This window comes from Monodon monoceros, unplaced genomic scaffold, assembly GCF_005190385.1.
Source record: "Monodon monoceros isolate NGI ecotype Baffin Bay Population unplaced genomic scaffold, NGI_Narwhal_1 Super_Scaffold_21, whole genome shotgun sequence".
NCBI classification, from domain to species: Eukaryota; Metazoa; Chordata; class Mammalia; order Artiodactyla; family Monodontidae; genus Monodon; species Monodon monoceros.
Genome location: NW_021703778.1, coordinates 91,696,541 through 91,722,687, shown reverse-complemented (window position 1 = coordinate 91,722,687; position 26,147 = coordinate 91,696,541). Strand labels below are relative to the sequence as shown.

The 26,147-nt window shown below is 39.5% G+C and overlaps 1 protein-coding gene across 3 annotated transcripts in view; it reads left to right on the top strand.

Moving 5' to 3' along the window:
- The window catches only part of EIF2AK4 (eukaryotic translation initiation factor 2 alpha kinase 4), a 114,254-nt gene that overhangs the window by 8,426 nt on the left and 79,681 nt on the right, over positions 1–26,147 (top strand). The window contains exons 2-7 of one of the 3 annotated variants that reach the window (XM_029237373.1): positions 3,855–3,967; positions 5,271–5,425; positions 6,844–6,946; positions 15,732–15,884; positions 18,140–18,220; positions 19,748–19,896. In XM_029237373.1, the coding sequence (XP_029093206.1) occupies positions 6,863–6,946; positions 15,732–15,884; positions 18,140–18,220; positions 19,748–19,896 (467 nt within the window). In that variant the 5' untranslated portion in view covers positions 3,855–3,967; positions 5,271–5,425; positions 6,844–6,862. Of the gene's footprint in view, positions 1–3,854; positions 3,968–5,270; positions 5,426–6,843; positions 6,947–15,731; positions 15,885–18,139; positions 18,221–19,747; positions 19,897–26,147 lie in introns of those variants that run through there. The other 2 variants (XM_029237372.1, XM_029237374.1) reach the window with 2 other exon arrangements.

Sequence of the window (26,147 nt, the reverse complement as noted above, 5' to 3'; positions counted from 1 at the left end):
TATTCTTGTCTCCTTTATCAAAAATAAGGTGACCATATGTGCATGGGTTTATCTCTGGGCTTTCTATCCTGTTTCATTGATCTATATTTCTGTTTTTGTGCCAGTACCATACTGTCTTGATTACTGTAGCTTTTTAGTAGAGTCTGAAGTCTGGGAGCCTGATTCCTCCAGCTCCGTTTTTCTTTCTCAAGATTGCTTTGGCTCTTCAGGGTCTTTTGTGTTTCCATACAAATTGTGAAATTTTTTGTTCTAGTTCTGTGAAAAATACCATTGGTAGTTTGATAGGGATTGCACTGAATCTGTAGATTGCTTTGGGTAGTAGAGTCATTTTCACAGTGTTGATTCTTCCAATCCAAGAACATAGTATATCTCTCCATCTATTTGTATCATCTTTAATTTCTTTCATCAGTGTCTTATAGTTTTCTGCATACAGGTCTTTTGTCTCCCTAGGTAAGTTTATTCCTAGGTATTTTATTCTTTTTGTTGCAGTGGTAAATGGGAGTGTTTCCTTAATTTCTCTTTCAGATTTTTCATCATTAGTATATAGGAATGCAAGATTTCTGTGCATTAATTTTGTATCCTGCAACTTTACCAGATTCATTGATTAGCTCTAGTAGTTTTATGGTAGCATCTTTAGGATTCTCTATGTATAGTATCGTGTCATCTGCAAACAGTGACAGTTTTACTTCTTCTTTTCCAATTTGTATTCCTTTTATTTCTTTTTCTTCTCTGATTGCTGTGTCTAGGACTTCCAAAACTATGTTGAATAATAGTGGTGAGAGTGGACATCCTTCTCTTGTTCCTGATCTTAGAGGAAATGCTTTCAGTTTTTCACTGTTGAGAATGATGTTTGCTGTGGGTTTCTCGTATATGGCCTTTATTATGTTGAGATAGTTTCCCTCTATGCCCACTTTCTGGAGATTTTTTATCATAAATTGGTGTTGAATTTTGTCAGAAGCTTTTTCTGCATCTATTGAGTGATCATATGGTTTTTCTTCTTCAGTTTGTTAATATGGTGTATCACATTGATTGATTTGCATATATTGAAGAATCCTTGTATCCCTGGGATAAATCCCACTTGATCATGGTGTATGATCTTTTTAATGTGTTGTTGGATTCTGTTTGCTAGTATTTTGTTGAGGATTTTTGCATCTATATTCATCAGTGATATTGGTCTGTAATTTTCTTTTTTTGTAGTATCTTTGTCTGGTTTTGGTATCAGAGTGATGGTGGCCTCATAGAATGAGCTTGGGAGTGTTCCTTCCTCTGCAATTGTTGGAAGAGTTTGAGAAGGATGGGTGTTAGCTCTTCTCTAAATGTTCGATAGAATTCACCTGTGAAGCCATCTGCTCCTGGACTTTTGTTTGTTGGAAGATTTTTAGTCACAGTTTCAATTTCATTACTTCAATTTAATTACATAGAGTTGCTTGTAGTAGTCTCTTAGGATGCTTTGTATTTCTGCGGTGTCTGTTGTAACTTCTCCTTTTTCATTTCTAATTTTATTGATTTGAGTCCTCTCCCACTTTTTCGTGATGAGTCTGGCTAATGGTTTATCAATTTTGTTTATCTTCTCAAAGAACCAGCTTTTAGTTTTATTGATCTTTGCTATTGTTTTCTTTGTTTCTATTTCATTTATTTCTGCTCTGAACTTTATGATTTCTTTCCTTCTGCTAATTTTGAGTTTTGTTTGTTCTCTTTCTCTAGTTTATTTAGGTGTACGTTTAGATTGTTTATTTGAGATTTTTCTTGTTTCTTGAGGTGGGCTTGTATAGCTATAAACTTCCCTCTTAGGACTGCTTTTGCTGCATCCCATAGGTTTCGGATCATTGTGTTTTCATTATCATTTATCTCTAGGTGTCTTTTGATTTCCCCTTTGATTTCTTCAGTGATCTCTTGGTTATTTAGTAACATATTGCTTAGCCTCCATGTGTTTGTGTTTTTTACATTTTTTTCCCTGTAATTCATTTCTAGTCTCATAGCGTTTTGGTCAGAAAAGATTCTTGATATGATTTCAATTTTCTTAAATTTACTGAGGCTTGATTTGTGACCCAAGATGTGATCTATCCTGGAGAATGTTCTGTGTGCACTTGAGAAGAAAGCGTAATCTGCTGTTTTTAGATGCAATGTCCTATAAATATCAATTAAATCTATCTGGTCTATTGTGTCATTTAAAGCTTGTGTTTCCTTATTTATTTTCATTTTGGATGATCTGTCCATTGGTGTAAGTGAGGTGTTAAAGTCCTCCACTATTATTTTGTTACTGTCAATTTCCTCTTTTATAGCGCTTAGCGGTTGCCTTATGTATTGAGGTACTCCTCTGTTGGCTGCATATATATTTATAATTATTATATCTTCTTCTTGGAATGATCTCTTGATCATTATGGAGTGTCCTTCCTTGTCTCTTGTGACATTCTTTATTTTAAAGTCTATTTTATCTGTTATGAGTATAGCTACTTCAGGGGATGGAATATCTTTTTCCATCCCCTCACTTTCATTCTGTATGTGTCCCTAAGTCTGAAGTGTGTCTCTTGTAGACAGCATGTATATGGGTCTTGTTTTTGTATCCATTCAGCAAGGCTGTGTCTTTTGGTTGGAGCATTTAATCCTTTACGTTTAAGGTAATTATTGATATGTATGTTCCTATGACCATTTTCTTAATTGTTTTTGGTTTGCTTTTGTACGTCTTTTTCTTCTCCCACTTAGAGAAGCTCCTTTAGCATTTCTTGTAGAGCTGGTTTGGTGGTGCTGAATCATCTTAGCTTTTGCTTGTCTGTAAAGCTTTTGATTTCTCCATCGAATCTGAATGTGATCCTTGCCGGGTAGAGTAATCTTGGTTGTAGGTTCTTCCCTTTCATCACTTTAAATATATCATGCCGCTTCCTTCTGGCTTGTGGAGTTTCTGCTGAGAAACCAGCTGTTAACCTTATGGGAGTTCCCTTTTATGTTATTTGTCATTTTTCCCTTGCTGCTTTCAATAATTTTTCTTTGCCTTTAATTTTTGCCAATTTGATTACTATGTGTTTCACTGTGTTTCTCCTTGGATTTATCCTGTATGGGACTCACTGCGCTTCCTGGACTTGGGTGGCTCTTTCCTTTCCCATGTTAGGGAAGTTTTCGACTATAATCTCTTCAAATATTTTCTCGGGTCCTTTCTCTCTCTCTTCTCCTTCTGGCACCACTTTAATGCGAATGTTGTTGCGTTTAATGTTGTCCCAGAGGTCTCTTAGGCTGTCTTCATTTCTTTTCATTCTTTTTTCTTTATTCTGTTCCGCAGCAGTGAATTACACCATTCTGTCTTCCAAGTCACCTATCTGTTTTTCTGCCTCAGTTATTCTGCTGTTGATTCCTTCTAGTGTAGTTTTCATTTCAGTTATTGTATTCATCTCTGTTTTTTTGTTCTTTAATTCATCTAGGTCTTTGTTAAACATTTCTTGCATCTTCTCGATCTTTGCCTCCATTCTTTTTCTGAGGTCCTGGATCATGTTCACTATCATTATTCTGAATTCTTTTTCTGGAAGGTTCCCTATCTCCACTTCATTTAGTTGTTTTTCTGGGGTTTTATCTTGTTCCTTCATCTGGTACATAGCCCTTTGCCTTTTCATCTTGTCTGTCTGTCTGTGAATGTGGGTTTTGTTCCACAGGCTGCAGGATTGTCATTCTTCTTGCTTCTGCTGTCTGCCCTCCAGGTTTTGTTTTTAAACCATGCTTTAGGAAAATGTGACCAACACCTATATAAAATAAAATTATGTGTAATATTTAAAAAGTAGAACTTTGGCTAAAATATTAATAATTTTTATCTTAATCTTTAATGATTGGCTCTCTAGAGAAAAAAAGATTTTCTTTTTCTCTTTTAGGTCAAAGAGCCTCCTGAAATCAGTTTAGTTCTATACCCTCAGGGCTTGACTGGTGAAGAAGTATATGTGAAAGTGGATTTGAGAGTGAAATGCCCACCCACCTATCCAGATGTGTGAGTACATTTAGAAATAGCTTTGATGTGATTTCAGTTCTCTGTTTTGAAAACATAAGAAGTTTGAACTTAATGGTGTTTTCTCCTTCTGCCTCTATTCCATTTAAAATTTTATTTCCTATCACTTGCATTTCATCAAAACTACATCAGCAATAGACATTGTCATGAAACCTGTCTCCTGTTAAGTCAGCTTATTGTTAGTAGTCTCTATGGATGGTGATATTTGCTCCATGACTAATGTTTGTTTCCTCTGATATGTTAACTTTTGTTTGTTTAACTCTTCATAAACAAGAGGAACAATCTAGAAGAAAAAGATAAAGGTGCAGTGACTATAAAAGCCTTGTGGACTTAGTTTTAAAGTATGATAGGCATTAGGACTTAGAGTAGCCTTCCAGGCCAATGGGACCTTTACTTCCTAGAGTAAAGGAGGATTTAGAGTTGCCCTGTTTCTGTGGGGGGACTGCTAACGAGTTTTCAATGGGCATTCCCACACCCTGCAGGACGTGTAACATCACTGGCCTCTACCCACTGATGCCAAGAGAGTTCCCCAGTCAGTGAGACAGCCGAAAACCTCATGTATTTCTAAACTCCCACTGAAGGTGATACTCCCTCTGGCTGAGATTCACTTGTAAAACAAAAGCATTAGCTATCAGGACTTGAGTATTCTTTTTTCAAAGTACCATGCATAGTCCATGTAATCTTTCCCCAGACATTCCATGTGGAAAAGCAGATTGGCCTGGATGATGTTTTGTGGTTTGAGCTTGTTGTGTAGGAAGCCAGTGAAGGAACGTGACAAAAGGAAGTCCTGCCTTACACAGTGGGTGGTAAATGTATGGGACTTGTTATCTTAAGAGGTGATAGAGAATGTGAAAATACAGATAGGTCAAGTTGAGCTCCTCAAAGTTAGTAACCCACTTTTTGCCCAACCTCTATGCCTAGAGTAGATATAGTAGGTATTCAGAAAGTTAATTTATGCATTAATTGAGGGTGATTAATTTTATCAAAGAAAAATAAGACAGTGCCTCTCTAGGTTTTAGTTTTCCTGACACTGTATAGGTGGTGTCTTTTCTGACACCAACAGGGTGTCCAGACAATTCAATTCAATTCTGACACTAAAATTGATAGCTGGGTTAGGGGCTCAGTCCCACAACAAGACTTCAGATGCCAGTTGCAAGTCCCAGTACTTCTGATCAACTGGCTATAAATTTGCAGGTTCCCATAATGCCCATGGTCGATAATTTGCTAGAACAGCTCACAGAACTCAGGAAGACACTTCACTTACTATTACCGGTTTATTATATAGGATACAACTCAGGACCAGCCAGATGGAAGAGATGCTTAGGCAAGGAATGCGGGGAGGGGCGCAGAACTTCTTTGCCCTCTTGACATTGACTGATGTCCTCTGGGGGGTACACAATCACCCCTGGTTGAGAACCACTACTTTAGAGAACTCGTCAGGTAAATCTTGATGTGTCTACTTGGTAAAAATATTATTTAAGAAACAGCATGCAAATGCTTAACAAAAAGTTAAAAAGTAAACATCATAATATCAGCTACATAAAATTATGAATTATGTAGCAAAGGCATAAAGAGAACACTGGAAATTTTAAAGCAAGTTTAATTAGTGTTGCAGTTGAATTTTTCACCATTTTGTTGATATTGCTATATAATGACTGCTTGATTTTTTAAAAAAAAATTATGTAAGTCTTGACTTGGGGAAACATTCCTATCTTTTGAGATGATATGGGGCAGGAAAACTTTCCTTTTCTGCAAAATAGTCCTTGATGCCACTGTGAGAGAGAGAATCCTGGATTGGCTGGACCACGCATAGACTCAGTAGTCTCTCTCCGATTTCCATCTATCCAACTAGATTGATGATTGTAGCAATCTGTCATACTGAAGCATTGAGAGAATCCATAGGTAAGTGAAGAGTAAAGGCTTCGCCAAGGTAAAACGCCATGAATTACTCAGAAATGCTTGGTGGGAAGTGATGAATCATCTTCTCTTCAAATGAAGCCTACTGAATCTCAGAGTTGTTATTAGATGTGTATTGGTTGGAAGTAAAAGAACCCCAAGGGCTGGTTGTACTTTCCTTGGGTAGAAAGTGTTAACTCTTAGTTGCGCTCTATAGGGATGGAGAGGAGAGTGTGGTAGGCATCCTTGGAAGAGCAGAGTTTGCAGAATGTGCATGACTAGATTTATGTATGAGTAAGTGAGCTCATTTACAGCAGAGTGAGTGCCTGGGACACAGCATGTTGTAGGAATACTAGATAGATCACTGTGGCTCCATCTCACCTAGTATTCTTGTCCTGCTTTATGCCGGAGTGCACTAATGAGCACAGAGCGTCTGGACTCTGGCAGGTGAGCTGTCTGAGTAAACTGACGTTGAGGGGCAAGCCAGGATGGAGCGTTACCATACAAGGGAGCTCATAGTGAAGTTACTAGGCTAGAATCACACACAGAGCTGGAGCGATTTTTTTAAAAGGCAGTAGACAGTAATTGATGCTAAAAATTTAAATCAGGTTGTAAAGCTGAAATCACACAGAGGAGTTGGGGAGACCCCTGATCGAGCCCCAATCATGTATGTCTGGTCCTCTGGGGGATCAGGGCACCTGACTGCCCACACTGACGACTAGCCAGCCCACTGCTGCCCCCACAGGCTGCAGGTGCCTCCATGCTGAGTACTGTGTCAACAGAGTTGCTGGGGTAAAGTTAAAATGCTTTTGAGATGAAAAGAAATGTTGCTGGGGGTACAGAGAGATTCACAAATGAGGCCCTTATGAAATCCCCAGGCCCCGAGCTTGGAACTTAGCAAATATTAATGCAAATAATCTGTACTTTCTAGAGTAACTCCTTTTTGTTTTTTTCTTTTCCAGAGTCCCTGAAATAGCATTAATGAATGCCAAAGGTCTGTCAAATGAAACTGTTAATTTGCTAAAGTCCCGCCTAGAAGAAGTGGCCAAAAAACATTGTGGTGAGGTATGATTTGTTAAACTGGAATTATGAGAGGATGGTAAAAATCTCGTCATGTTCAACAGTGTTTGCCTTCTGGCCTTTTCTTTGGGTTAAAGGCTTTCCTGTTGCACCTCAAATCTAAATTTCACTAGGATGTTTTGGGTTTTATTGGTATCTACAAAGGGGAACATTGCTGTTTGTATTTTTTTAATTAATGGTATTTATGAATTACAAATTGTAGAGTGTATATAGATAGTACTGTTGCTTAAGAATTCTTCTGGAAGCACTTTATATGAACCTGGTCATTCTTTTTGCACACTTTGGACCTGACATCATGACCTCATCTTGACTTCAACCTTTATGCTGGAAAATGTTTGCAGACAAGTGATATCTTACCAAACTTTGCCACCTCTCCAATTTTCATATCAGAAAGACTGTTTTCCTTCTCAACAATTAACAATACACTCTCCTCCATCAATGTCCCTTTTATACCTGAGCATTTACACCTAGTTCAGTACTGATTCTTTTTTAATTCTGTGACATCACAGTCTACATGAGCTCCCCCTTGGGTGGCAGAACTCTCTTTGGAGGGCTACGCTAGGTGACTTCTTAGGGCAGAGTATTACTGTGTGTATTAACTCTGTGTGTACTGTGTGTATAATTACAGAGAGTATTATTATCTCTTAAATATAATCTATTTCCTCACTTTTGTATAAGATCACTCAGTGTTTTTGCCTAGGTAGCTCATGCTTAACTATCCCATCCTATAAAAATGGAGAAAAGCTAAGTAAGGGCTAACCCTAGGCCTCCATGTCTATGCTGGGCCTCTAGGAAAGTGTCTGGACAGTTTTTTACTTGCATTCTATAACACATTGAGTCACAGCCATCTAAGTTGCGTTTCCAAGAACTTCAGTGATTGTTGTAGTATAGAAAGTGACTGTATGATAGCCAGGTCATGGAAGCAACCTAAATGCCCATCGACAGACAAATGGATAAAGAAGATGTGGTACATATATACAATGGAATATTACTCAGCCATAAAAAGGAACAAAATTGGGTCATTTGTAGAGACGTGGATGGATCTAGAGACTGTCATACAGGGTGAAGTAAGTCAGAAAGAGAAAAACAAATATTGTATATTAATGCATATACGTGGAACCTAGAAAAATGGTACAGATGAAATGGTTTGCAGGGCAGAAAGGGAGACACAGATATAGAAAACAAACGTATGGACACCAAGTGGGGAAAGTGGCAGGGGGTGGGGGTGGTGTGATGAATTGGGAGATTGGGATTGACATGTGTACACTAATATGTATAAAATGGATAGCTAATAAGAACCTGCTGTATAAAAAAATAAATAAAATTCTAAAATTAAAAAAAAAGTGATTGTATGAAAAACTGAAACCATTTCCTCTAAGATCAGGAACAAGACAAGGTTGTCCATTCTCACCATTATTATTCAACATAGTTTTGGAAGTTTTAGCCACAGCAGTCAGAGAAGAAAAAGAAATAAAAGGAATACAAATCAGAAAAGAAGTAAAGCTGTTGCTGTTTGCAGATGACGTGATACTATACATAGAGAATCCTGAAGATGCTACCAGAAAACTACTAGAGCTAATCAATGAATTTGGTAGAGTAGCAGGATACAAAATTAATGCACAGAAATCTCTTGCATTCCTATATACTAATGATGAAAAATCTGAAAGAGAAGTTAAGGAAACACTCCCATTTACCACTGCAACAAAAAGAATAAAATACCTAGGAATAAACCTACCTAAGGAGACAAAAGACCTGTATGCAGAAAACTATAGGGCACTGATGAAAGAAATTAAAGATGATACAAATAGATGGAGAGATATACTATGTTCTTGGATTGGAAGAATCAACATTGTGAAAATGACTCTACTACCCAAAGCAATCTACAGATTCAGTGCAATCCCTATCAAATTACCAATGACATTTTTCACAGAACTAGAACAAAAAATTTCACAATTTGTATGGAAACACAAAAGACCCTGAAGAGCCAAAGCAATCTTGAGAAAGAAAAACAGCTGGAGGAATCAGGCTCCCGGACTTCAGACCCTACTAAAAAGCTACAGTAATCAAGACAGTATGGTACTGGCACAGAAACAGAAATATAGATCAATGAAACAGGATAGAAAGCCCAGAGATAAACCCATGCACATATGGTCACCTTATTTTTGATAAAGGAGACAAGAATATACAATGGAGAAAAGACAGCCTCTTCAATAAGTGGTGCTGGGAAAACTGGACAGCTACATGTAAAAGAATGAAATTAGAACACTCCCTAACCCCATATACAAAAATAAACTCAGAATGGATTAAAGACCTAAATGTAAGACCAGATACTATAAAACTCTTAGAGGAACACATAGGCAGAACACTCTATGACATAAATCACAGCAAGCACCTTTTTGACCCACCTCCTAGAGGAATGGAAATAAAAACAAAAATAAACGGGACCTAATGAAACTTAAAAGCTTTTGCACAGCAAAGGAAAACTTAAACAAGACAAAAAGACAACCCTCAGAATAGGAGAAAATATTTGCAAATGAAGCCACTGACAAAGGACTAATCTCCAAAATTTACAAGCAGCTCATGCAGCTCAATATCAAAAAAACAAACAACCTAACCCAAAAATGGGCAGAAGACCTGAATAGACATTTCTCCAAAGAAGATATACAGACTGCCAACAAACAAATGGAAGGATGCTCAACATGACTTATCATTAGAGAAATGCAAATCAAAACCACAATGAGGTATCACCTCACACCAGTCAGAATGGCCATCATCAAAAAATGCTGGAGAGGGTGTGGAGAAAAGGGAACTCTCTTGCACTGTTGTTGGCAATGTAAACTGATACAGCCACTATGGAAAACAGTATGGAGGTTCCTTAAAAAACTACAAATAGAACTACCATATGACCCAGCAATCCCACTACTGGGCATATACCCTGAGAAAACCATAATTCAAAAAGAGTCATGTACCACAATGTTCATTGCAGCTCTATTTACAATAGCCAGGACATGGAAGCAACCTAAGTGTCCATGGACAGATGAATGGATAAAGAAGATGTGGCACATATATACAATGGAATATTACTGAGCCATAAAAAGAAACGAAATTGAATTATTTGTAGTGAGGTGGATGGACCTAGAGTCTGCATACAGAGTGAAGTAAGTCAGAAAGAGAAAAACAAACACCGTATGCTAACACATATATATGGAATCTAAAAACAAAAAACAGGTTCTGAACAGCCTAGGGGCCGGACAGGAATAAAGACACAGACGTAGAGAATGGACTTGAGGACACGGGGAGGGGGAAGGGTAATCTGGGACAAAGTGAGAGAGTGGCATGGACATATATACACTACCAAATGTAAAATAGATAGCTAGTGGGAAGCAGCCGCATAGCACAGGGAGATCAGCTCGATGCTTTGTGACCACCTAGAGGGGTGGGATAGGGAGGGTGGGTGGTAGACCCAAGAGGGAGGAGATATGGGGATTTATGTATATGTATAACTGATTCACTTTGTTATAAAGCAGAAACTAACACACCATTGTAAAGCAATTATACTCCAATAAAGGTGTTAAAAAAAAGAAAGAAAGAAAGTGATCATAGCACAGTCTGGACAAAAAAATAGGCCTTGGGAATTATTCCAAAGTTCTTTCTAGTTTAAGTCATTTCTAGTCTAGTGTAATGTCTAGCTGAAAAATAATATGGAGTTATATTGAAAATTCAGCTACAGAATCCTCTGGTTTCTTGGATTCATGATTTGTGATTTTTCTGAAAAATTTTTTGCTGTATTTTATTTTATTTTTACAATGCAGTGTTATTAAGTATCATTATGCTGTACATTAGATCCCCAGAATTATTTATCTTACAACTGGAGGTTTGTACTCTTTGACCAACATATCTCCCCTTTTCTCCCACCCCCTCGCCCCCGGCCCCTGGTAACCACCATTCTAGTCTCTGTTTCTTTTTTATTTAAGTTATTATATTTTATTCTATTTATATTAGTTTAATACTTTTTAAATTTAACAAATGAATTAATGTATGTCAATGCTGTCTTACAGGTAGAAAAACCAAAATATCAAACCACCAAATTATATCTCAAGAGTACATGTTTTCTTGGAACTTGAGCCAAAATTGAAAGTTAGGGGTCCCTAACACTCTAGTTACTACCTCTGGCTCCTAGGCCGTGTAGACAACAAATACCACAAAGCTGTTCTACTTTGAAAAACTAATAATTATGTGTAAATACTTTACTTTGTTTATAAGTTCAAGTAAGGAAGTGTTCAGTATTCAGTTCTGTCCGAATTCAGTTATCTATTACCGTCTAACAAATTTTCCTAAAATGTAACAGCTTAAAACAACAGCACTTTTAGTCTTTGTTTCTGTGAGTTCAGCTTTTTTATATTCCACCTGTAAGTGATATTGTGCAGTATTTGTCTTTGTCTGACTTGCTTCACTTAACATAATGCCTCAAGGTCCATCTGTGTCTTGCAAACAGGAGGATGTCCTTTTTCATGGCTCAACAATATTCTGGTGTGTGTGTGTATCACATCTTCTTTATTCACTTATTCGTTGACACTTAGGTTGTTTCCCTAGCTTGGCTATCGTGAATAATGCTGCAGTAACATGGGAGTACAGATATCTCTTCAAGATCCTTTGTTTTCATTTCCTTTAAATATATACTCAGAAGTGGGATTGCTGGATCATATGGTATTTCTATTTTTAAGTTTTTGAGGAACCTACATACTGTTTTACATAGTGGCTGCACCAATTTACATTCTCACCAAGAGTGTACGTGGGTTCCCTTTTCTCCACATCCTCGCCAACACTTGTTATTTGCTGTCTTTTTGATGATAGCCATTTTAACAGGTGTGAGGTGATGACACATTGTGGTTTTGATTTGCATTTCCCTGATGATTAGTGATGTTGAGTATCTTTTCATATGCCTATTGGCCATTTGTATGTCTTCTTTGGAAAAATGTCTGTTGTGTTCCTCTGCCCCTTTTTTAATTGGATTGTTTGCGAGTTTTTGGGGGGTTTATTGTTTTGTTTCTTTTTGGCTGCGCTGGGCCTTTGTTGCTGCATGCGGGCTTTCTCTAGTCGCGGCGAGTGGGGGCTACTCTTTGCGGTGCTCGGGCTTCTCACTGTGGTGGCTTCTCTTGTTGTGAGGTGTGGGCTCTAGGCATGCGGGCTTCAGTAGTTGTGGCTCATGGGCTCTAGAGCGCAGGCTCAATAGTTGTGGCATGCGGGCTCAGTAGTTGTGGCTTGTGGGCTCTAGAGTGCAGGCTCAGTAGTTGTGGCACACGGGCTTAGTTGCTCTGTGGCATGTGGGATCTTCCCGGACCAGGGATCAAACCCGTGTCCCCTGCACTGGCAGGTGGACTCTTAACCACTGCACCACCAGGGAAGTCCAGATTGTTTGGTTTCTTTTTTTTGCTACTGAGTTGTATGAGTTCTTTATGTATTTAAATATTGACTCTTTATCAGATATATGATTTGCAAATACCTTCTCCCATTCTATACGTTACTTTTCATTTGTTGATGGTTTCCTTTGCTGTGCAGCAACTTTTTAATTTGATGTAGTCCCACTTGTTTATTTCTGCTTTTGTTGTCCCCCCACCCGTCTGCCTTTTTTGGCTTTATTGTAAATTATACTTTTTATTTTGAGATAATTATAGATTCACATGCAATTGTAAGAAATAATACCAGGAGAGCCCAAGTACCCTTTACTCAGTTTGCCCCAATGGTAACATTTTTGCAAAACTATAGTGTAATATCATAACCAGGACATTGACATTGATACAGTCAAGATACAGAATAGTTTCATCACCACAAGATCCCTAATGTTGCCACCTCCTTACACCCCCATGCCCTCTGTGATAGCTGACAACCACTAATCTGTTCTCCATTTCTGTAATTGTCTCATTTCAAGGATGTTATATAAGTAGGGTCACAGTATGTGACCTTTGGGATTTACTCCCCCTCCCCCCACCACTTCAGCATGATTCTGTGGAGACTCATCAGACTGTCACATGTATCAATAGTTGTTACTTTTTATTGCTGAGTAGTATTCCATCTTATAGGTACACCACTGTTTGTTTAGCCATCCACCAGGTGAAAGACAGCTGAATTATTTCCAGTTTGGGGCTATTAAAAATAAAGCTGCTGGGCTTCCCTGGTGGCGCAGTGGTTGAGAATCTGCCTGCCCATGCAGGGGACATGGGTTCGAGCCCTGGTCTGGGAAGATCCCACATGCCGCAGAGCAACTAGGCCTGTGAGCCACAACTACTGAGCCTGCGCGTCTGGAGCCTGTGCTCCACAACAAGAGAGGCTGTGACAGTGAGAGGCCCGCACACCGCGATGAAGAGTGGCCCCTGCTTGCTGCAACTAGAGAAAGCCCTCGCACAGAAATGCAGACCCAACACAGCCAAAAATAAATAAATAAATAAAAAATAAAGCTGCTGTAAACATTTACGTACAGCTTTTGGTGTGAACACAAGTTCATTTCTCTGAAATAAATGCTCAGGGGTGCAGCTGTGGGTGTATGGTACCGTGTGTTCAGTTTTTTAAGAAACTGCCCAAATTTTCCAGATTAGCTGACCACTTTACATTACCGTCAGCAATATGTGAGTGATCCAGTTTCTCCACATCCGTGTCAGCATTTGATGTTGTCAGTTTTCTATTTTATCCATTCTAATAGAAGTTGTGATGGTTAATTTTATGTGTCTGTTGGCTAGGCCATGGTACCCGGATATTTGGCCAAACATTATTCTATATGTTTCTGTGAAGGTATTTTTTAGATGAAATTAACATTTAAATCAGTATACTTTGGGTTAAGCAGCTTACTCTCCATAAGGTGGGGTGGCCTCACCCAGTCAGTTGAGGGCATTAAAAGAAGAAGACTGGCCTCCCTGGAAGAAGGAATTGCCAGGAGATGCCCTTGGGACTTGAACTGCAACATCAACTCTGCCCTGGGTCACCAGCCTGCTGGCGTTCTCTCTCTCCCTCCCTCCCTCCCTCTCTCTCTCTCTCTCTCTCTCTCTCTCTCTCTCTCTCTCTCGACATACACAGTCGGCTCTCCGTATCTGTGGGTACTACATCCGTGTATTCAGGCAACCATAGATGGAAAATATTCACAAAAACAGTCCAGGAAGTTCCAAAAAGCAGAACTTGAATTTGCTGCATGCCAACAACTATTTACATAACATTTACATAGTATTTACAACTATTTACATAGTATTTTCATTCTGTTAGGTATTGTAAGTAATCTAGAGATGATTTAAAGTATACTGTGGGAGGATGCACATAGGTTATGTGCAGATACTATACCATATATATATATATATATGTGGACACATACCCCTTCTATTTGGTTCTGTCTCTTGGGAGAACCCTGACTGATAAAGATGTGTACTGCGAGGTGAGGCAGAGCGGCTGTTGTAAATAAGGAGGTCAGGAGAGGCCCCACCAGGTGACATGTGAGCAGAGGCTGAGAGAAGCAAGACGATGGTCTGTGTAGATTTGGGGGAGAGGGGGACAAGAGCCAGTTTGGAGACTAGCTCTTATTTACATCCAGTCTTGTATGTTTTATCAGATTTATACAGAAAATGCTAGTAAATTAAATAGATTAGCAAAAGAAAATCCCTCCACTGCTTGGCTCCTGGCTCCTTCCTGGTGTAGAAATGGTTTCTCTTTGACGTGATGGAAACTGCCTTCTTTAACCAGCTTTCCTTAAAAGAGCTTTTCACAGAATAGTTTGCCTCTTAGACTCTAAACTAGTGTTTCTAGTGAATGCCACAGCTTCTAGTACAATAAAAAATACAGCTTCCCCCAACAATAGCTGTGGTTTCTCCCCAAGAGAAAGGTGAACACCAGGCAAACTATATATTCTTGTGTACAATGAATTCTGTTACTTTTTACCACCCTAAGTCCTTTTAGAAACAATAATTTTTAATGTGCTTCATTGTAAATGAGGAAAAAGAAATTTCAGAGTGGTGGTCCTCATCTGCAGAAGGAGCTTGGCACTCTTGACCTCTTTGGGGTTGGAATAGTTGGTCAGTGTGGGGTCCCAGAAACCCTTGCTCTGTTGATTTACCAACCAAGCTATGGTTTATGATTTAGGGGTTGGGGAAAGTGGCTTCCTACATTCACATAGGCTGTCTGAGAGGGGGGCCTTTTTCCTTCTGATACTGTGAATGCTTCCCTAAGTGGAAATGAAATGCTTTCTAAGTATTAATTAGCCTCCTACTGGCCCATTACTAGTAGGGAGAGAGTGAGGCCTTTAAGCGTTTGCCTCTGTACCCCAGTAGGATGTTGTCAGTATGCTGTATGGATAGATGAAAGCTGTCATGTTAGCAATGATTATTCTCTGCTCAACTGTCATTATGTAGGCAGGTTTTCTAGCTGGGAAGGTAGTCTTTACTTTTATGCAGTCTTAAATATTTTACCAGATTTATTTATACAGAATAACATTTTATCGGATTTATTATACAGAAAATGATAATAAATTGAATAGGATTGCAAAAGAAAAGTGAAGTTTTTTATTTGTCTAGATAGTAATTTTTCTTGATGGTAACACAATGAGGTGAGTGCTATAAAAGCTTTTTCCTCCTGTGGTTGCATCCTAGACCTAATTTAGAACGTGTCACATCAAAATGAATATCACCATTGTGAGTGAGTCTCGGATGGCCTGGATGTTTTTCTGTAGTCTCACCTTGAGGCCCTGCTTTGCGTCACTTGACCATTTGTGGTTGATTTCCATCCATGTGTTTAGGTGATGATATTTGAACTGGCTTACCATGTGCAGTCATTCCTCTGCGAGCACAACAAGCCCCCTCCCAAGTCTTTTCATGAAGAAATGCTGGAAAGGCGGGCTCAGGAGGAGCAACGGAGGCAGTTAGAGGCCAAACGGAAAGAGGAAGAGGAGGTGAGACCCTTGTCGCCGCGGTGTCCGGCCCGGAGGACTGCGAGCTCCTATAGGTTTTCCTCCGTCTCTACCTACTCACTTACTGGTATTTCTTTAAGTTTTGCTCGGCATTTGATCCAAGAACCATGGATTCATGTGAAAGAAGGCCCTAAGAGTAACCAAGAAATAAATACTATGAGTGATTCCCTCCCAGCAGATATCAATGCTACCCCTAGAACGCTTAGTCCAGGTTTTTAAATAAAAGAAAAAGGAAGTTGGCTTAACCAAACTTCTGGTGCTCTTTCTGTACTTGTAAAGCTGTGCAGGAGTTCAGAGGCTATTATCTTCTTCCCTCTGTGGGACAAGTATCTCATGCCCAAATGAGTAGCCAAAGCCAGAGACTGAACGTTTTTTTTGTTCATTAACCATTTTTACTTTTTCTTAATTTGCGTACAGATGTATACTGCTGTGTTATTTTAAAAATGCTTTAATCAGAGTTAATACATGTATCTAAATTTCCTTCCTGATTTTTAAGGTTTTTTTTCCTTCTATTTGGTCTTTTAATAAACTTATCTAGAACTTATTTTGGTGTGGGTTGTAAAAATGAGGGTCTGAGTTTTTCTTTTTTTTTTTTTTCCCAGTCATTTTCCTAACACATTTATTAAGTAATCATTCACTTTTAAGTGATTTGTAATAATTCCTTTAAAGTGTATTTTACCTACTCATTTATACTAAGTTCTACTTGTGAATTGTCTCTTTTGTTCAATTCATGTTTTTTTCTTGAGTCTCTACAGCACTCTTTGAGTTATTGTATCTTTATAACGTTTGACTGTCTAAGTCAGGACCCCTGTCCCTTCATCCTTCATTCTTTTTTTTTTTTTTTCTATTGGCTATTCTCACAGATAAGTTATAGGATTGCTTTCTCAAAAGCAAAACAAAACAAAGCCTGTGGGATTTTGAGTAAAATTGCACTAAACTTATGTATTCATTTAGGAAGAATTAACATTATGACAGTATTCAGACTTCCTATCCAGGAATGTTTTTCCATTTATTTTTATCTCTCAGTGAGGCTTTTTAGTTTTTTTCCCTTAGGTGTTGCAATTACTTGTAGGGTTTTGTTTTTCCTGCTTTTCTTAGGTTCTTATTCCTGGTTCTTTTTTCCTGCTTCATTTTGTTCATCCTTTACTTATGTTAACACTGTCTTTGTGAGCTCCGTTCATTTTTTTCTCAATATTTATTTATTTGGCTGTGCCAGGTCTTAGTTGTGGCATGAGGGATTTTTTTTTTTTTTGGTTTTTTCTGGTTGCAGCATGAGGGATCTAGTTCCCTGACTAGGGATCGAACCTGGGCCCCCTGCACTGGGAGCACGGAGTCTTAACCACTGGACCACCAGGGAAATCCTGGTTCCATTCATTTTGTTACTGCTTATCTCCTATTTAATTGCATAGCCTAGTTACCATTTAGGGTTTAAAGTTCCTTATTGTTGTCATTGTTCTTAGGCAGACACATTTTTACTAGAAGATAAAGATATTTAACAGACTTGTTTTGGTGTCCTACTATAATAACTAGCTGTAAGTTTTGGGTATGCTTTATATTATTGCTGTAATAGTTTTTGGTGAGTTTCTCAATGGTTTTGATATTTATAACCTGGAATTTTAGGCAGCTCATAAAAAAACACTATTTTTCTCTACCTAAAATTCAGAATCATTTGAGTAATAGCTACATGAGTCAAATGGATAGAGATCAAAATGCCACTTTTAATACTGAGAAAACTGATTGGGGAATGCACCTGAAGGTCTGTGGCTTGTGGGTGTGCACCCAGCTCAGCCCACCTCCACCCAGCGGCCTGGCCGACAGTAGGCGCAAGTGCATGTTCTCTGCAGACAGGCAGGTATCAAAGAGGAGGGTCTCAGTCAAGTGTGGGGAGCAGTGAGCAGCCCATGGTGTTGCTGCAGTTAAAGTCCCTACACATTGGGAATCCCCTGGCAGTCCAGTGGTTAGGACTCCGTGCTTCCAAAAAAAGTCCGTCCACATAGAAATGGGGAGTACGTGTCCCTCCCCACAGTCTTCACACCCATTTAAGTGGGAAGCCTATTGCCTAAGAACTCTAATAAAACTGACGTAACTACAGTTTGTACTAAGGTTCTAGATATTCAGATCTCTTAGGAGATGAGAGCTTGAATTACTGAAATTCAAAAGATTTTTTGTGATTACAGAATTCGTATGTTGTATGGGTTTCAGAGATCAGCATCTGATGGCAGTATGATTTATTTCAGCAACGTGAAATCCTTCATGAGATTCAGAGAAGGAAAGAAGAGATAAAAGAAGAGAAAAAAAGGAAAGAAATGGCTAAGCAGGTACTCTAGCAGTTCTGCCATACTCAAATAGTTTACATTTTGCTAAACATAAAATCTTTTTATTTCCATTGATGATATTTGAATTATTGTATCTTTATAATGTTTGAATATCTGAGAAGTCAGGACCCCTGTCCTTCATTCTTCATTATTCTTTTTCCTTCATTATTCTTTTTCCCGTCCTTTGTTAGTATCAGAAGTAAAGCTTAAAATGAAGCACTAAAAAGTCCCCCAAATATCATTCATTATATATTTTAGATTCTCCAAATAAGTAACAAAATTTAGAGTTGTATGTTATCTGTAGATGTCTTTGGCTTACATAACTACAGTAGTTTATCAAAAGAGCTGAAGGACAGAGGAGATTGAAGTTTTGATAATCAATCCAGACTGGAATTATTAATACTTGGAAAACAAAACTATTTGTTCATACAGAAGAGTGAATGGAAACCACATGGATTTCCCTGAGATTTCATTCAGTGATGGAAAAGAAGGATTCAACAGAGCTGGTTTAAAAAGCAGGAGTGGAAAAGGATAAAGTCCTTTTTCCTATATTTTTCCTGAGTCCAACTCAATCAAAAACCAGCTACACATGTTTGGAGAAATCCAGAGACAATTTTGCTCATTCTCTTTTAGAGAAATATGGCATTAAACTTAAGGGAAGCAATGAGGTGCAGTGGGTGGAGGCACTGATGTGCAGGTAAGCAGCACCTGGCTGAAAGCTTTGGCTTTTTTACTGCCTGGCTCTGCGACCTTGACAGATGACACTCTCCGAGGATCATTTTCCTCACCCCTTAAGACGGCACAGATAATGCCTTCCTTTCTGTCTTATGTAATTATTCTCACAGATAAATGTACTGCCCTTTGTGAGCGTACAAAGCTGTATACAAATTTAAGGTGATGTTACTGTTCCCACCAACTCTCCTATCTTACATCTGATCTGCCTTCCTGTCACTCACTCTGCTCTCTCCTTGTTTGTTTGTTTGTTTTTTACAGTGTTCAAAATAGTTTAATATTGGAGTCAAGATAGATAACAGAACAATACTAATTGTGTCAATAGACAGAAGACATAATGCAAACATAGACCCCCTCCACCCCATGTATATATAACTGATTTTTTGACTAAGGTACAAAGATAATTCTGGAGAAAGGATAGCCTTTTCAGCAAACAGTACTAGAACATTTTTTTTCTTTTCCATTATGGTTTATTATAGGATATTGAATCTGCTCTCTCTTTGAATGCCTCCTTCTGTTCATCTCTTGCTCTTCTCCCTAACTTTTCATGTATATTCCACGATTCTAAGCATTTTCGTTTATAAAACTCACATTCTCTTGAAATGGTAACCTGGCCTTCAGTTCTTGAACCAGTACATATTTGGACATTAAACTTTTAAAAGTTGAGTTCAACTTTATTACACTTGAAAACATTCAGCTTAAATAAGAGTTGCATTCTCTACATATTTATAATTATGTACCAGGATTGTCTTCCACTTATGACATATCTAAAGTAGGTTTTACTTTTCTTTTTTTAAGGAACGTTTAGAAATAGCTAGTTTGTCAAACCAAGATCATACCTCTAGGAAAGACCCAGGAGGACACAGAACAGCTGCCATTCTACATGGAGGCTCTCCTGACTTTATAGGAAATGGAAAACATCGGACCAACTCATCTGGAAGGTCTAGGTGAGTCCCTGAGGTTTCTGATCTGAAGGGATGAAAGATGTAGAAGAATTAAAACAACTTGTAGTGAAATTTGGTGGAATTGTCACATGATAGTTTTAATAACTTTTGCAGCGCCTGTATATCTTAATATATTAGTTAGCAATATGAAATGAAATTTTCATTTAACACTTTCCAAGTATCTTTCATGAAACCAGTTTTAGGGTTCATTCCCTTTTATAACAGTTACAACACTTCACAGTCTTGCCTCCAGTGCAGTTTGATCTGACTTTTAATGATCTAATTATTCAGTAAGTGATTTAAAAACTTTTCTCTGTCAGAATCATCATCCAGTCAGATTTCACACTGTGTGTGTTTGCAGTCTGTAACTCCCTAGGTCCCACCACAGATGTGGGGGATACTCCAAAACAGGCACGGGTGTGGGAGATCCTTTACATGAGGATGGGAGCCCCAGTTTGCTGTCAGGGCTCCCCTCCCTGTTGCTACTGAGGACACTGGGCTTCCCTGTTACTGCAGGTGGGCTCCTGGGTTGTTCCCTGTCACCAGAGATGATATGAAAGGTACTATCTCTTCCTCCACATCCTTTTCCACCAAAGAATTGAGACTTCCCTGTCTATTTGCTGTGACCCGCTGTGGACCAGAAAGGAATTTTAGTACAGAATCCATTTGTGAGTAGGTGGGTGATTAAGTAGTATAGGTATTATAATTCAGCTTCTTTATGTGTTTAAACTATCTCTTGTGAGAATCTAAGCAGCACTTAAAACCAACATTTTCTTCTATAAAAAGAAACATTTTAGGTACCAAACTAAAAGCTTATATAATCTTTCGGGTTACAGTTTGTTTATACGAAGGAATCATTTCAGTTCTTTCCCTAATTATCTACTTAAAAAAAAAAATCAGCTCAGAAATTATTTTGATATTAACATTTAACCACCTACTGTTAAGGTGAACTAAGTCTTTTCTTGAATGCAGTTTCTGGTAACAATTCCTTTTTAAGGTTATAACTCCTTGCACCAATTTAGATTGTTTTTGCAACTGGGCTTCCATTAGGCAACATAGTTTGAAGTTGTCAGAGTATTTCAGTAGGAAATAATTGACAGATTCCTACTGTGTTAGAAGCAGTGGAAATAAATCAATGCCATGAATAAGGATGTATAAAAAACAATTTTTTTTAGTTTAAACATTTCCATTTTTGCGGCTAACTGTAGACAGCGGGTCCAAGATTAGACTTGGCTTTTGAGATCAGAGATTATTAGCAAGTTTATTCAAGGAAGGATGGGAACTTCTCTCCCTCCTTGACATAGGTAGAACTTTTCATGTAGTGCTTGTAGAGGGCCATTTGTATGTCTTGGATAAAATGTGACATTCCATGAGCATCCAAGAAGAAATCATTTTTTATGTATTGTTTGCCAACGTTGTTGTACAAACCTGCATGAATTCTGGCACTATGTTGGCTACCGACTAGAAAAGCATGAATCTTTCTTAAAATATAGTTTACATGCTTCTTCAGTTAAGAAATAAAAAGTCTTTGATATACTGAAGTACCTCATGGCATACTCATGATTCTTTTTCTTCCTTGCTATTCACTAGTCTTTGAGTTGGAAAGCCAAAGGAAATAACCAGAGTGTTCCATTTTATTCTTTCAGTTAGTAGATACAGTTGATAGAGTTAGTAGAGATGGCCTTGTCATCACTGTTGTCAGCAGGCATTATTCGAATTGGCTGTGACTAAAAACAATACAATCTAGAACCAGATACTTAATGAGCACTTACTAAAGGTCAGACACTGTTCTGAGTCCTGGGGATTCAATAAGCAAGATCAAGAAGGACGCTGGTTTCATGGAGCTTATATTCTAGTTGGAGGAGTCTGTCCACAAGCAAGCAAGAAAATGTCAGATAGTGACTAGCGCTCCGCAGAGAATTTAAATAGGCTGTCTTGAAGAAAGACTGGATGGCTACTTTAGATTGGAGTCCAAGGATTGGATCCTGAGTGACAGAAGGACGGTGGCTTTCGACTGGCAGGGCACAGATACCGGATCTGGATGATGGAACGGAGCCAGCTGTTCGGGTAAAGAGCAGCCGGAGCAGAAGACCCGAAGCCAGCCTGGTCTTGTGCTGCGCAGAGCTCATCAAACAGGGCAGCTAGAATGAGCGGGCATGGAGACAGTGGTTCAAGGGGGCGGCAGGGGTGTGTCACGGAGGGCTCTGTTGGTCGGGTCAGCAGTTTAGGTGTAATGAGCAGCCATTCGGGGTTTTAAAGGGGAATAAGATACCATCTGGTCCACGCTGAGTGAAGTTCTTCCTGGCTGCCAGTGGAGAATGGAGAACAGGAGAGCAACAGTAGAGGAACAGTCTGCACATCATGCTTCATACTACTCTCCCCCTCCCTTAGCCTCTGCACGGCAGCCACGCTCATCTTCCAGTCCCTCGCGCACACCAAGCTCCTTCCCATCTCAGGGCCTCTTCCAGTCACTCTGCCTGCTACGCTCTCCCTGGGGCACTTTGCATGGCCGACTCCTTATCTTTCGGTTCTCCGCTCACAAGTGACCTCAGACGCCTTCCCTGAGCACCCCCCACACCCCGCTCCCCTGCTTGGTCACTTGTTCTCCACTTCCCTGTTTTACATTTCTCCATAGCAGTTACTGCTAACTGAACTTCATATACATTTGTTTGCTTTTTTATTGTCTTTCTCCTTTCATGACAATGTCAAGTTCATGCGAGGAAGGACCCCATCTGTGTTTCCCTCAGGTCCTGGAACAGTGCCTGGGAGAGACAGAGTAGGTGCTCAGTAAACGTCTGATGAAGGGAGGGAGGGAGTCAGGAAGGATGATAGAAAGGGACAGACTGTCTTTTTGGCACTTGTAGGGTCTGCAGTCTCTTCAACCAGGGTGACTCAGCTTTTCTTTTTATGTGGGCATATCAAAAATCAGTAAGGCTTTATTTAATGAAAGGTTTCTACTGCGTAAAACAAGAGAAAGAGAACAGAAAACCACTCACTGTTCTAGTGGAAAGAGCTTAAAGGCCTGATACTCAAAGGCCAGCCCCATTGGCCCAGCTTTTCACGGATGTGTTTTTGTCTTTGTTGAACAGCTTTATTTTCTGTGTCCTTAAGCTTGTCTTTTTTCCCCCTTGAAGGATTTACCTTTTATTTTTTTTCAAATTGAGGTAACATTCAAATAATATAAAACTAACTATTTTAAAGCGTCAGTTTAAACTAACCATTCAGTGTCAAGCTGTCTTTTGTAAATGCAGACATAGTTCTCTCCTGCCTTCTTCCCAGGGATGTTGTATCTCATAAATGGGCACTTTGAACTTTTTAGGAGAAGCAAAAAAAGAAAAAAAAATTCTATAAAGTAGTTCATGGTAGAGGATTATTTTCACCGTTTCAGACTTGCCTTCTGTGCAGGTTACTAAAGTGTAGCCCAGAATCTAGGACACATCACCCATTTTCACCAGGAAACAGCATCAGGTTGTCTGGTAGTTTGTTTTCCTGATTTTGACACCAGGTGTGGTAACTGCTGGCTATTCCTCCTTACAGAGAAGAGATAATTAAGGGTATAAGTGTTACCCAGCTGGGTTCTTGGACTCTTTAATCAATAGAAATTGATACGAGGCCAGATGAGAAATTCAGGGAAGGCTTTACTGGGACTTGTGCTGTAGCACATGGGAGCAAATAACAGGTGCCCTTGCTCTGTCTCTGAGGTGGGGGGGCAAGCTGGTGCCTTAAATGGGGTGAGGGTAAGGGCAGACCCCTGGGTTGGGCCGGAGGGCTGACTTGGGTGGCCAGCCCCACCCCCTTGGTGGTGCTGTGTGCAGGGTGCATGCTCAGTACCCTGCTTTGCTCCCAACACCTCAGAAGTGGCAGTTGGGTTTTTGGTCTTTTTGTATCTTGTTGTTCATAATTTGCCCCGAGGGGGCATGCACGCAGTTATTTTTAGTCCCTTATAGTTTCTTTGTCTTCTGTTGCTCTAGGAGACGTGTTTGTCCAGGTGAAAGCACTGCAGCAAAGGGTCCCAGGTCCCAGCCTGTCTCCTAAGTATAAGACATGGGCTGGGGAACCGCTGAAGTATTAAGGATGTGGGTAGGGGAAGAGGGAATCCTTGATATATCTCTCCACACTTGTGAGCCTCCATTGTTCACAGTCTCTCCAGTTGGCTCCATGGAGGCATATACTGGTTCACTTCAAATTAAGCAATGTCAGCAATTCTTACTAACTTTATGTCCACAGAGCTGCCTGGAGTTTCAAATTGGGGGACCAAGAGCTAGAGTTTTCTGTGGCATCTTGGTGAGTTAGGCGGGAAGGTGAGACTACCCTAGCCCCCTGTGTCTCATCTGAGATCTCCCTTTTTCTGTCCCATCCCAACCATCTACACCATTGACCATGTTGGCAGAGCAGTTTTTTGGGTGGGAGTCTGATTCTCAAGTCCCTAGTAGACAAATTGCTTCCTCTTTTCTTGCTACTTGGCTTTTTAAAAAATCATATTTTCTTCTTATTTGAGGTATCAAGGTCGTAGATGCCTAATTTAGTCTTCTAAAATTGAACTGTGTCTAATTATCTGTTCTTTATAAAACCCAGTTAATGTTATTTGGCAATTTTGTTTAAAACACCCTTTATCCTGTGTACTGCCACAGCTACTGGGAAAAACTGATAACATGGGTGATATTTCTAATGATATTGCAAACCCCCATGAACATTCCATAATCTAGAATTAATCATTGGCAATGACGGGACTTCCCTGGTAGTCCAGTGGTAAAGAATCCACCTTCCAATGCAGGGGATGCGGGTTCCATCCCTGGTTAGGGAACTAAGATCCCACATGCTGCGGGGCAACTAAGCCCACACACCACAGCTACTGAGCCCGCACACCTCAACTAGAGAGCCTGCGTGCCACAAACTACAGAGCCCACATGCCCTGGAGCCTTCGCGCCACAACTAGAGAGAAGCCCATGTGCCGCAGCGAAAGACCCCGTGTGCAGCAACGAAAGACTCCGTGTGCCACAACTAAGACCCGACGCGGCCAAAAATAAATAATAAATAAATCTTTAAAAAAAAAATCGTTGGCAATGTCACCAGTGTTAATTGCTTCTAAATACCATTTGCTTGCATTGGGATGGCTATTTCTGCTGGAGTTTAGGAGCTGTTTTACTTATTAATAGATTAGGTTCCAGAAGATTGTTCTGAACCCAATTCTGATGAGTCCAAAGTAGACAGTATGAGCCTCCAATATGTACACATTTTTGGGTGAAAACAGGAAACGTCAGTGACGTTGGACTTCTTTGTTCCTTCTCTTCAAACTCTCTGTGATTTACTTTTTATCCTTCAGAACTGTTCCTGCTGTCAGTCTATCCCATGTGGCATGTACCACATTTGTCCTTTTCTTGACACTTTCACTTTTAAAATGATCTCTGGGTTTTTTTTCCAATCCTAATGATACATCTTTTCTTACTAGAACTCTTAACATTCTCATTGGGTTCGTACTTAACAGTCATGATGGGGTGATTAATAGTCTAAAACGCCTCAAAATCAAGCATTTACACACTGTAAACTAAAGAACATAGAGGAGTTAGACTAAAATGACTATTAGCACCATCTGTTGGAGGGGGCAAAGCTCATGTAGAGGTGCTTCTGGATCATTTATTATATGTTAATAAGTCTAGCACATCATTTTAAACCCTCGCTCTTATCCTTTTCTCTATAAATTTCAGTGTGCCCAGGTTTGCACAAATAACTTGAGAAGTCAAAATTTAAACAGAGCTACAGTGTATTTAGTCATACCCTGGTATTGGAATTTGTGGACACACATGTGGTATGAGAGACTCAAGTCATAACAGGTCTTGTCAGCAGTGTGGGCGGGTGTTGTGGGGGGAAAGGTGTATAGGATTGAAGGTGATGAGACCAGTTAATAATGGGGTATTTCTTGTATCCGGGAGAAATTTAGTGATGTCCTGAACAGGGCAGGGGAATTGGAGAAGAGAGGCTGATACTTGGGGATCAGTTAGATGCAGGAGATCTAGGAGCTCAGGGAGATGTGCACATTTTTGACTAGTGAGACAGAATGGATGACTATGCCACCAACCACAAAAAAAAAAAAAAGAACCAAGGGGAAAAATCAGATCGAAAGTGGGTAGGAGGGAGGTGGCAGCTTTATTGACTTCACAGTACCATGAAGAGTAAATAGAAGGGGCAGACATGGAGACAGCAAGTGTAGAAGTTTGAAAATGAAAAACAAGATGGGGCATGGGATTGAGGGAGAG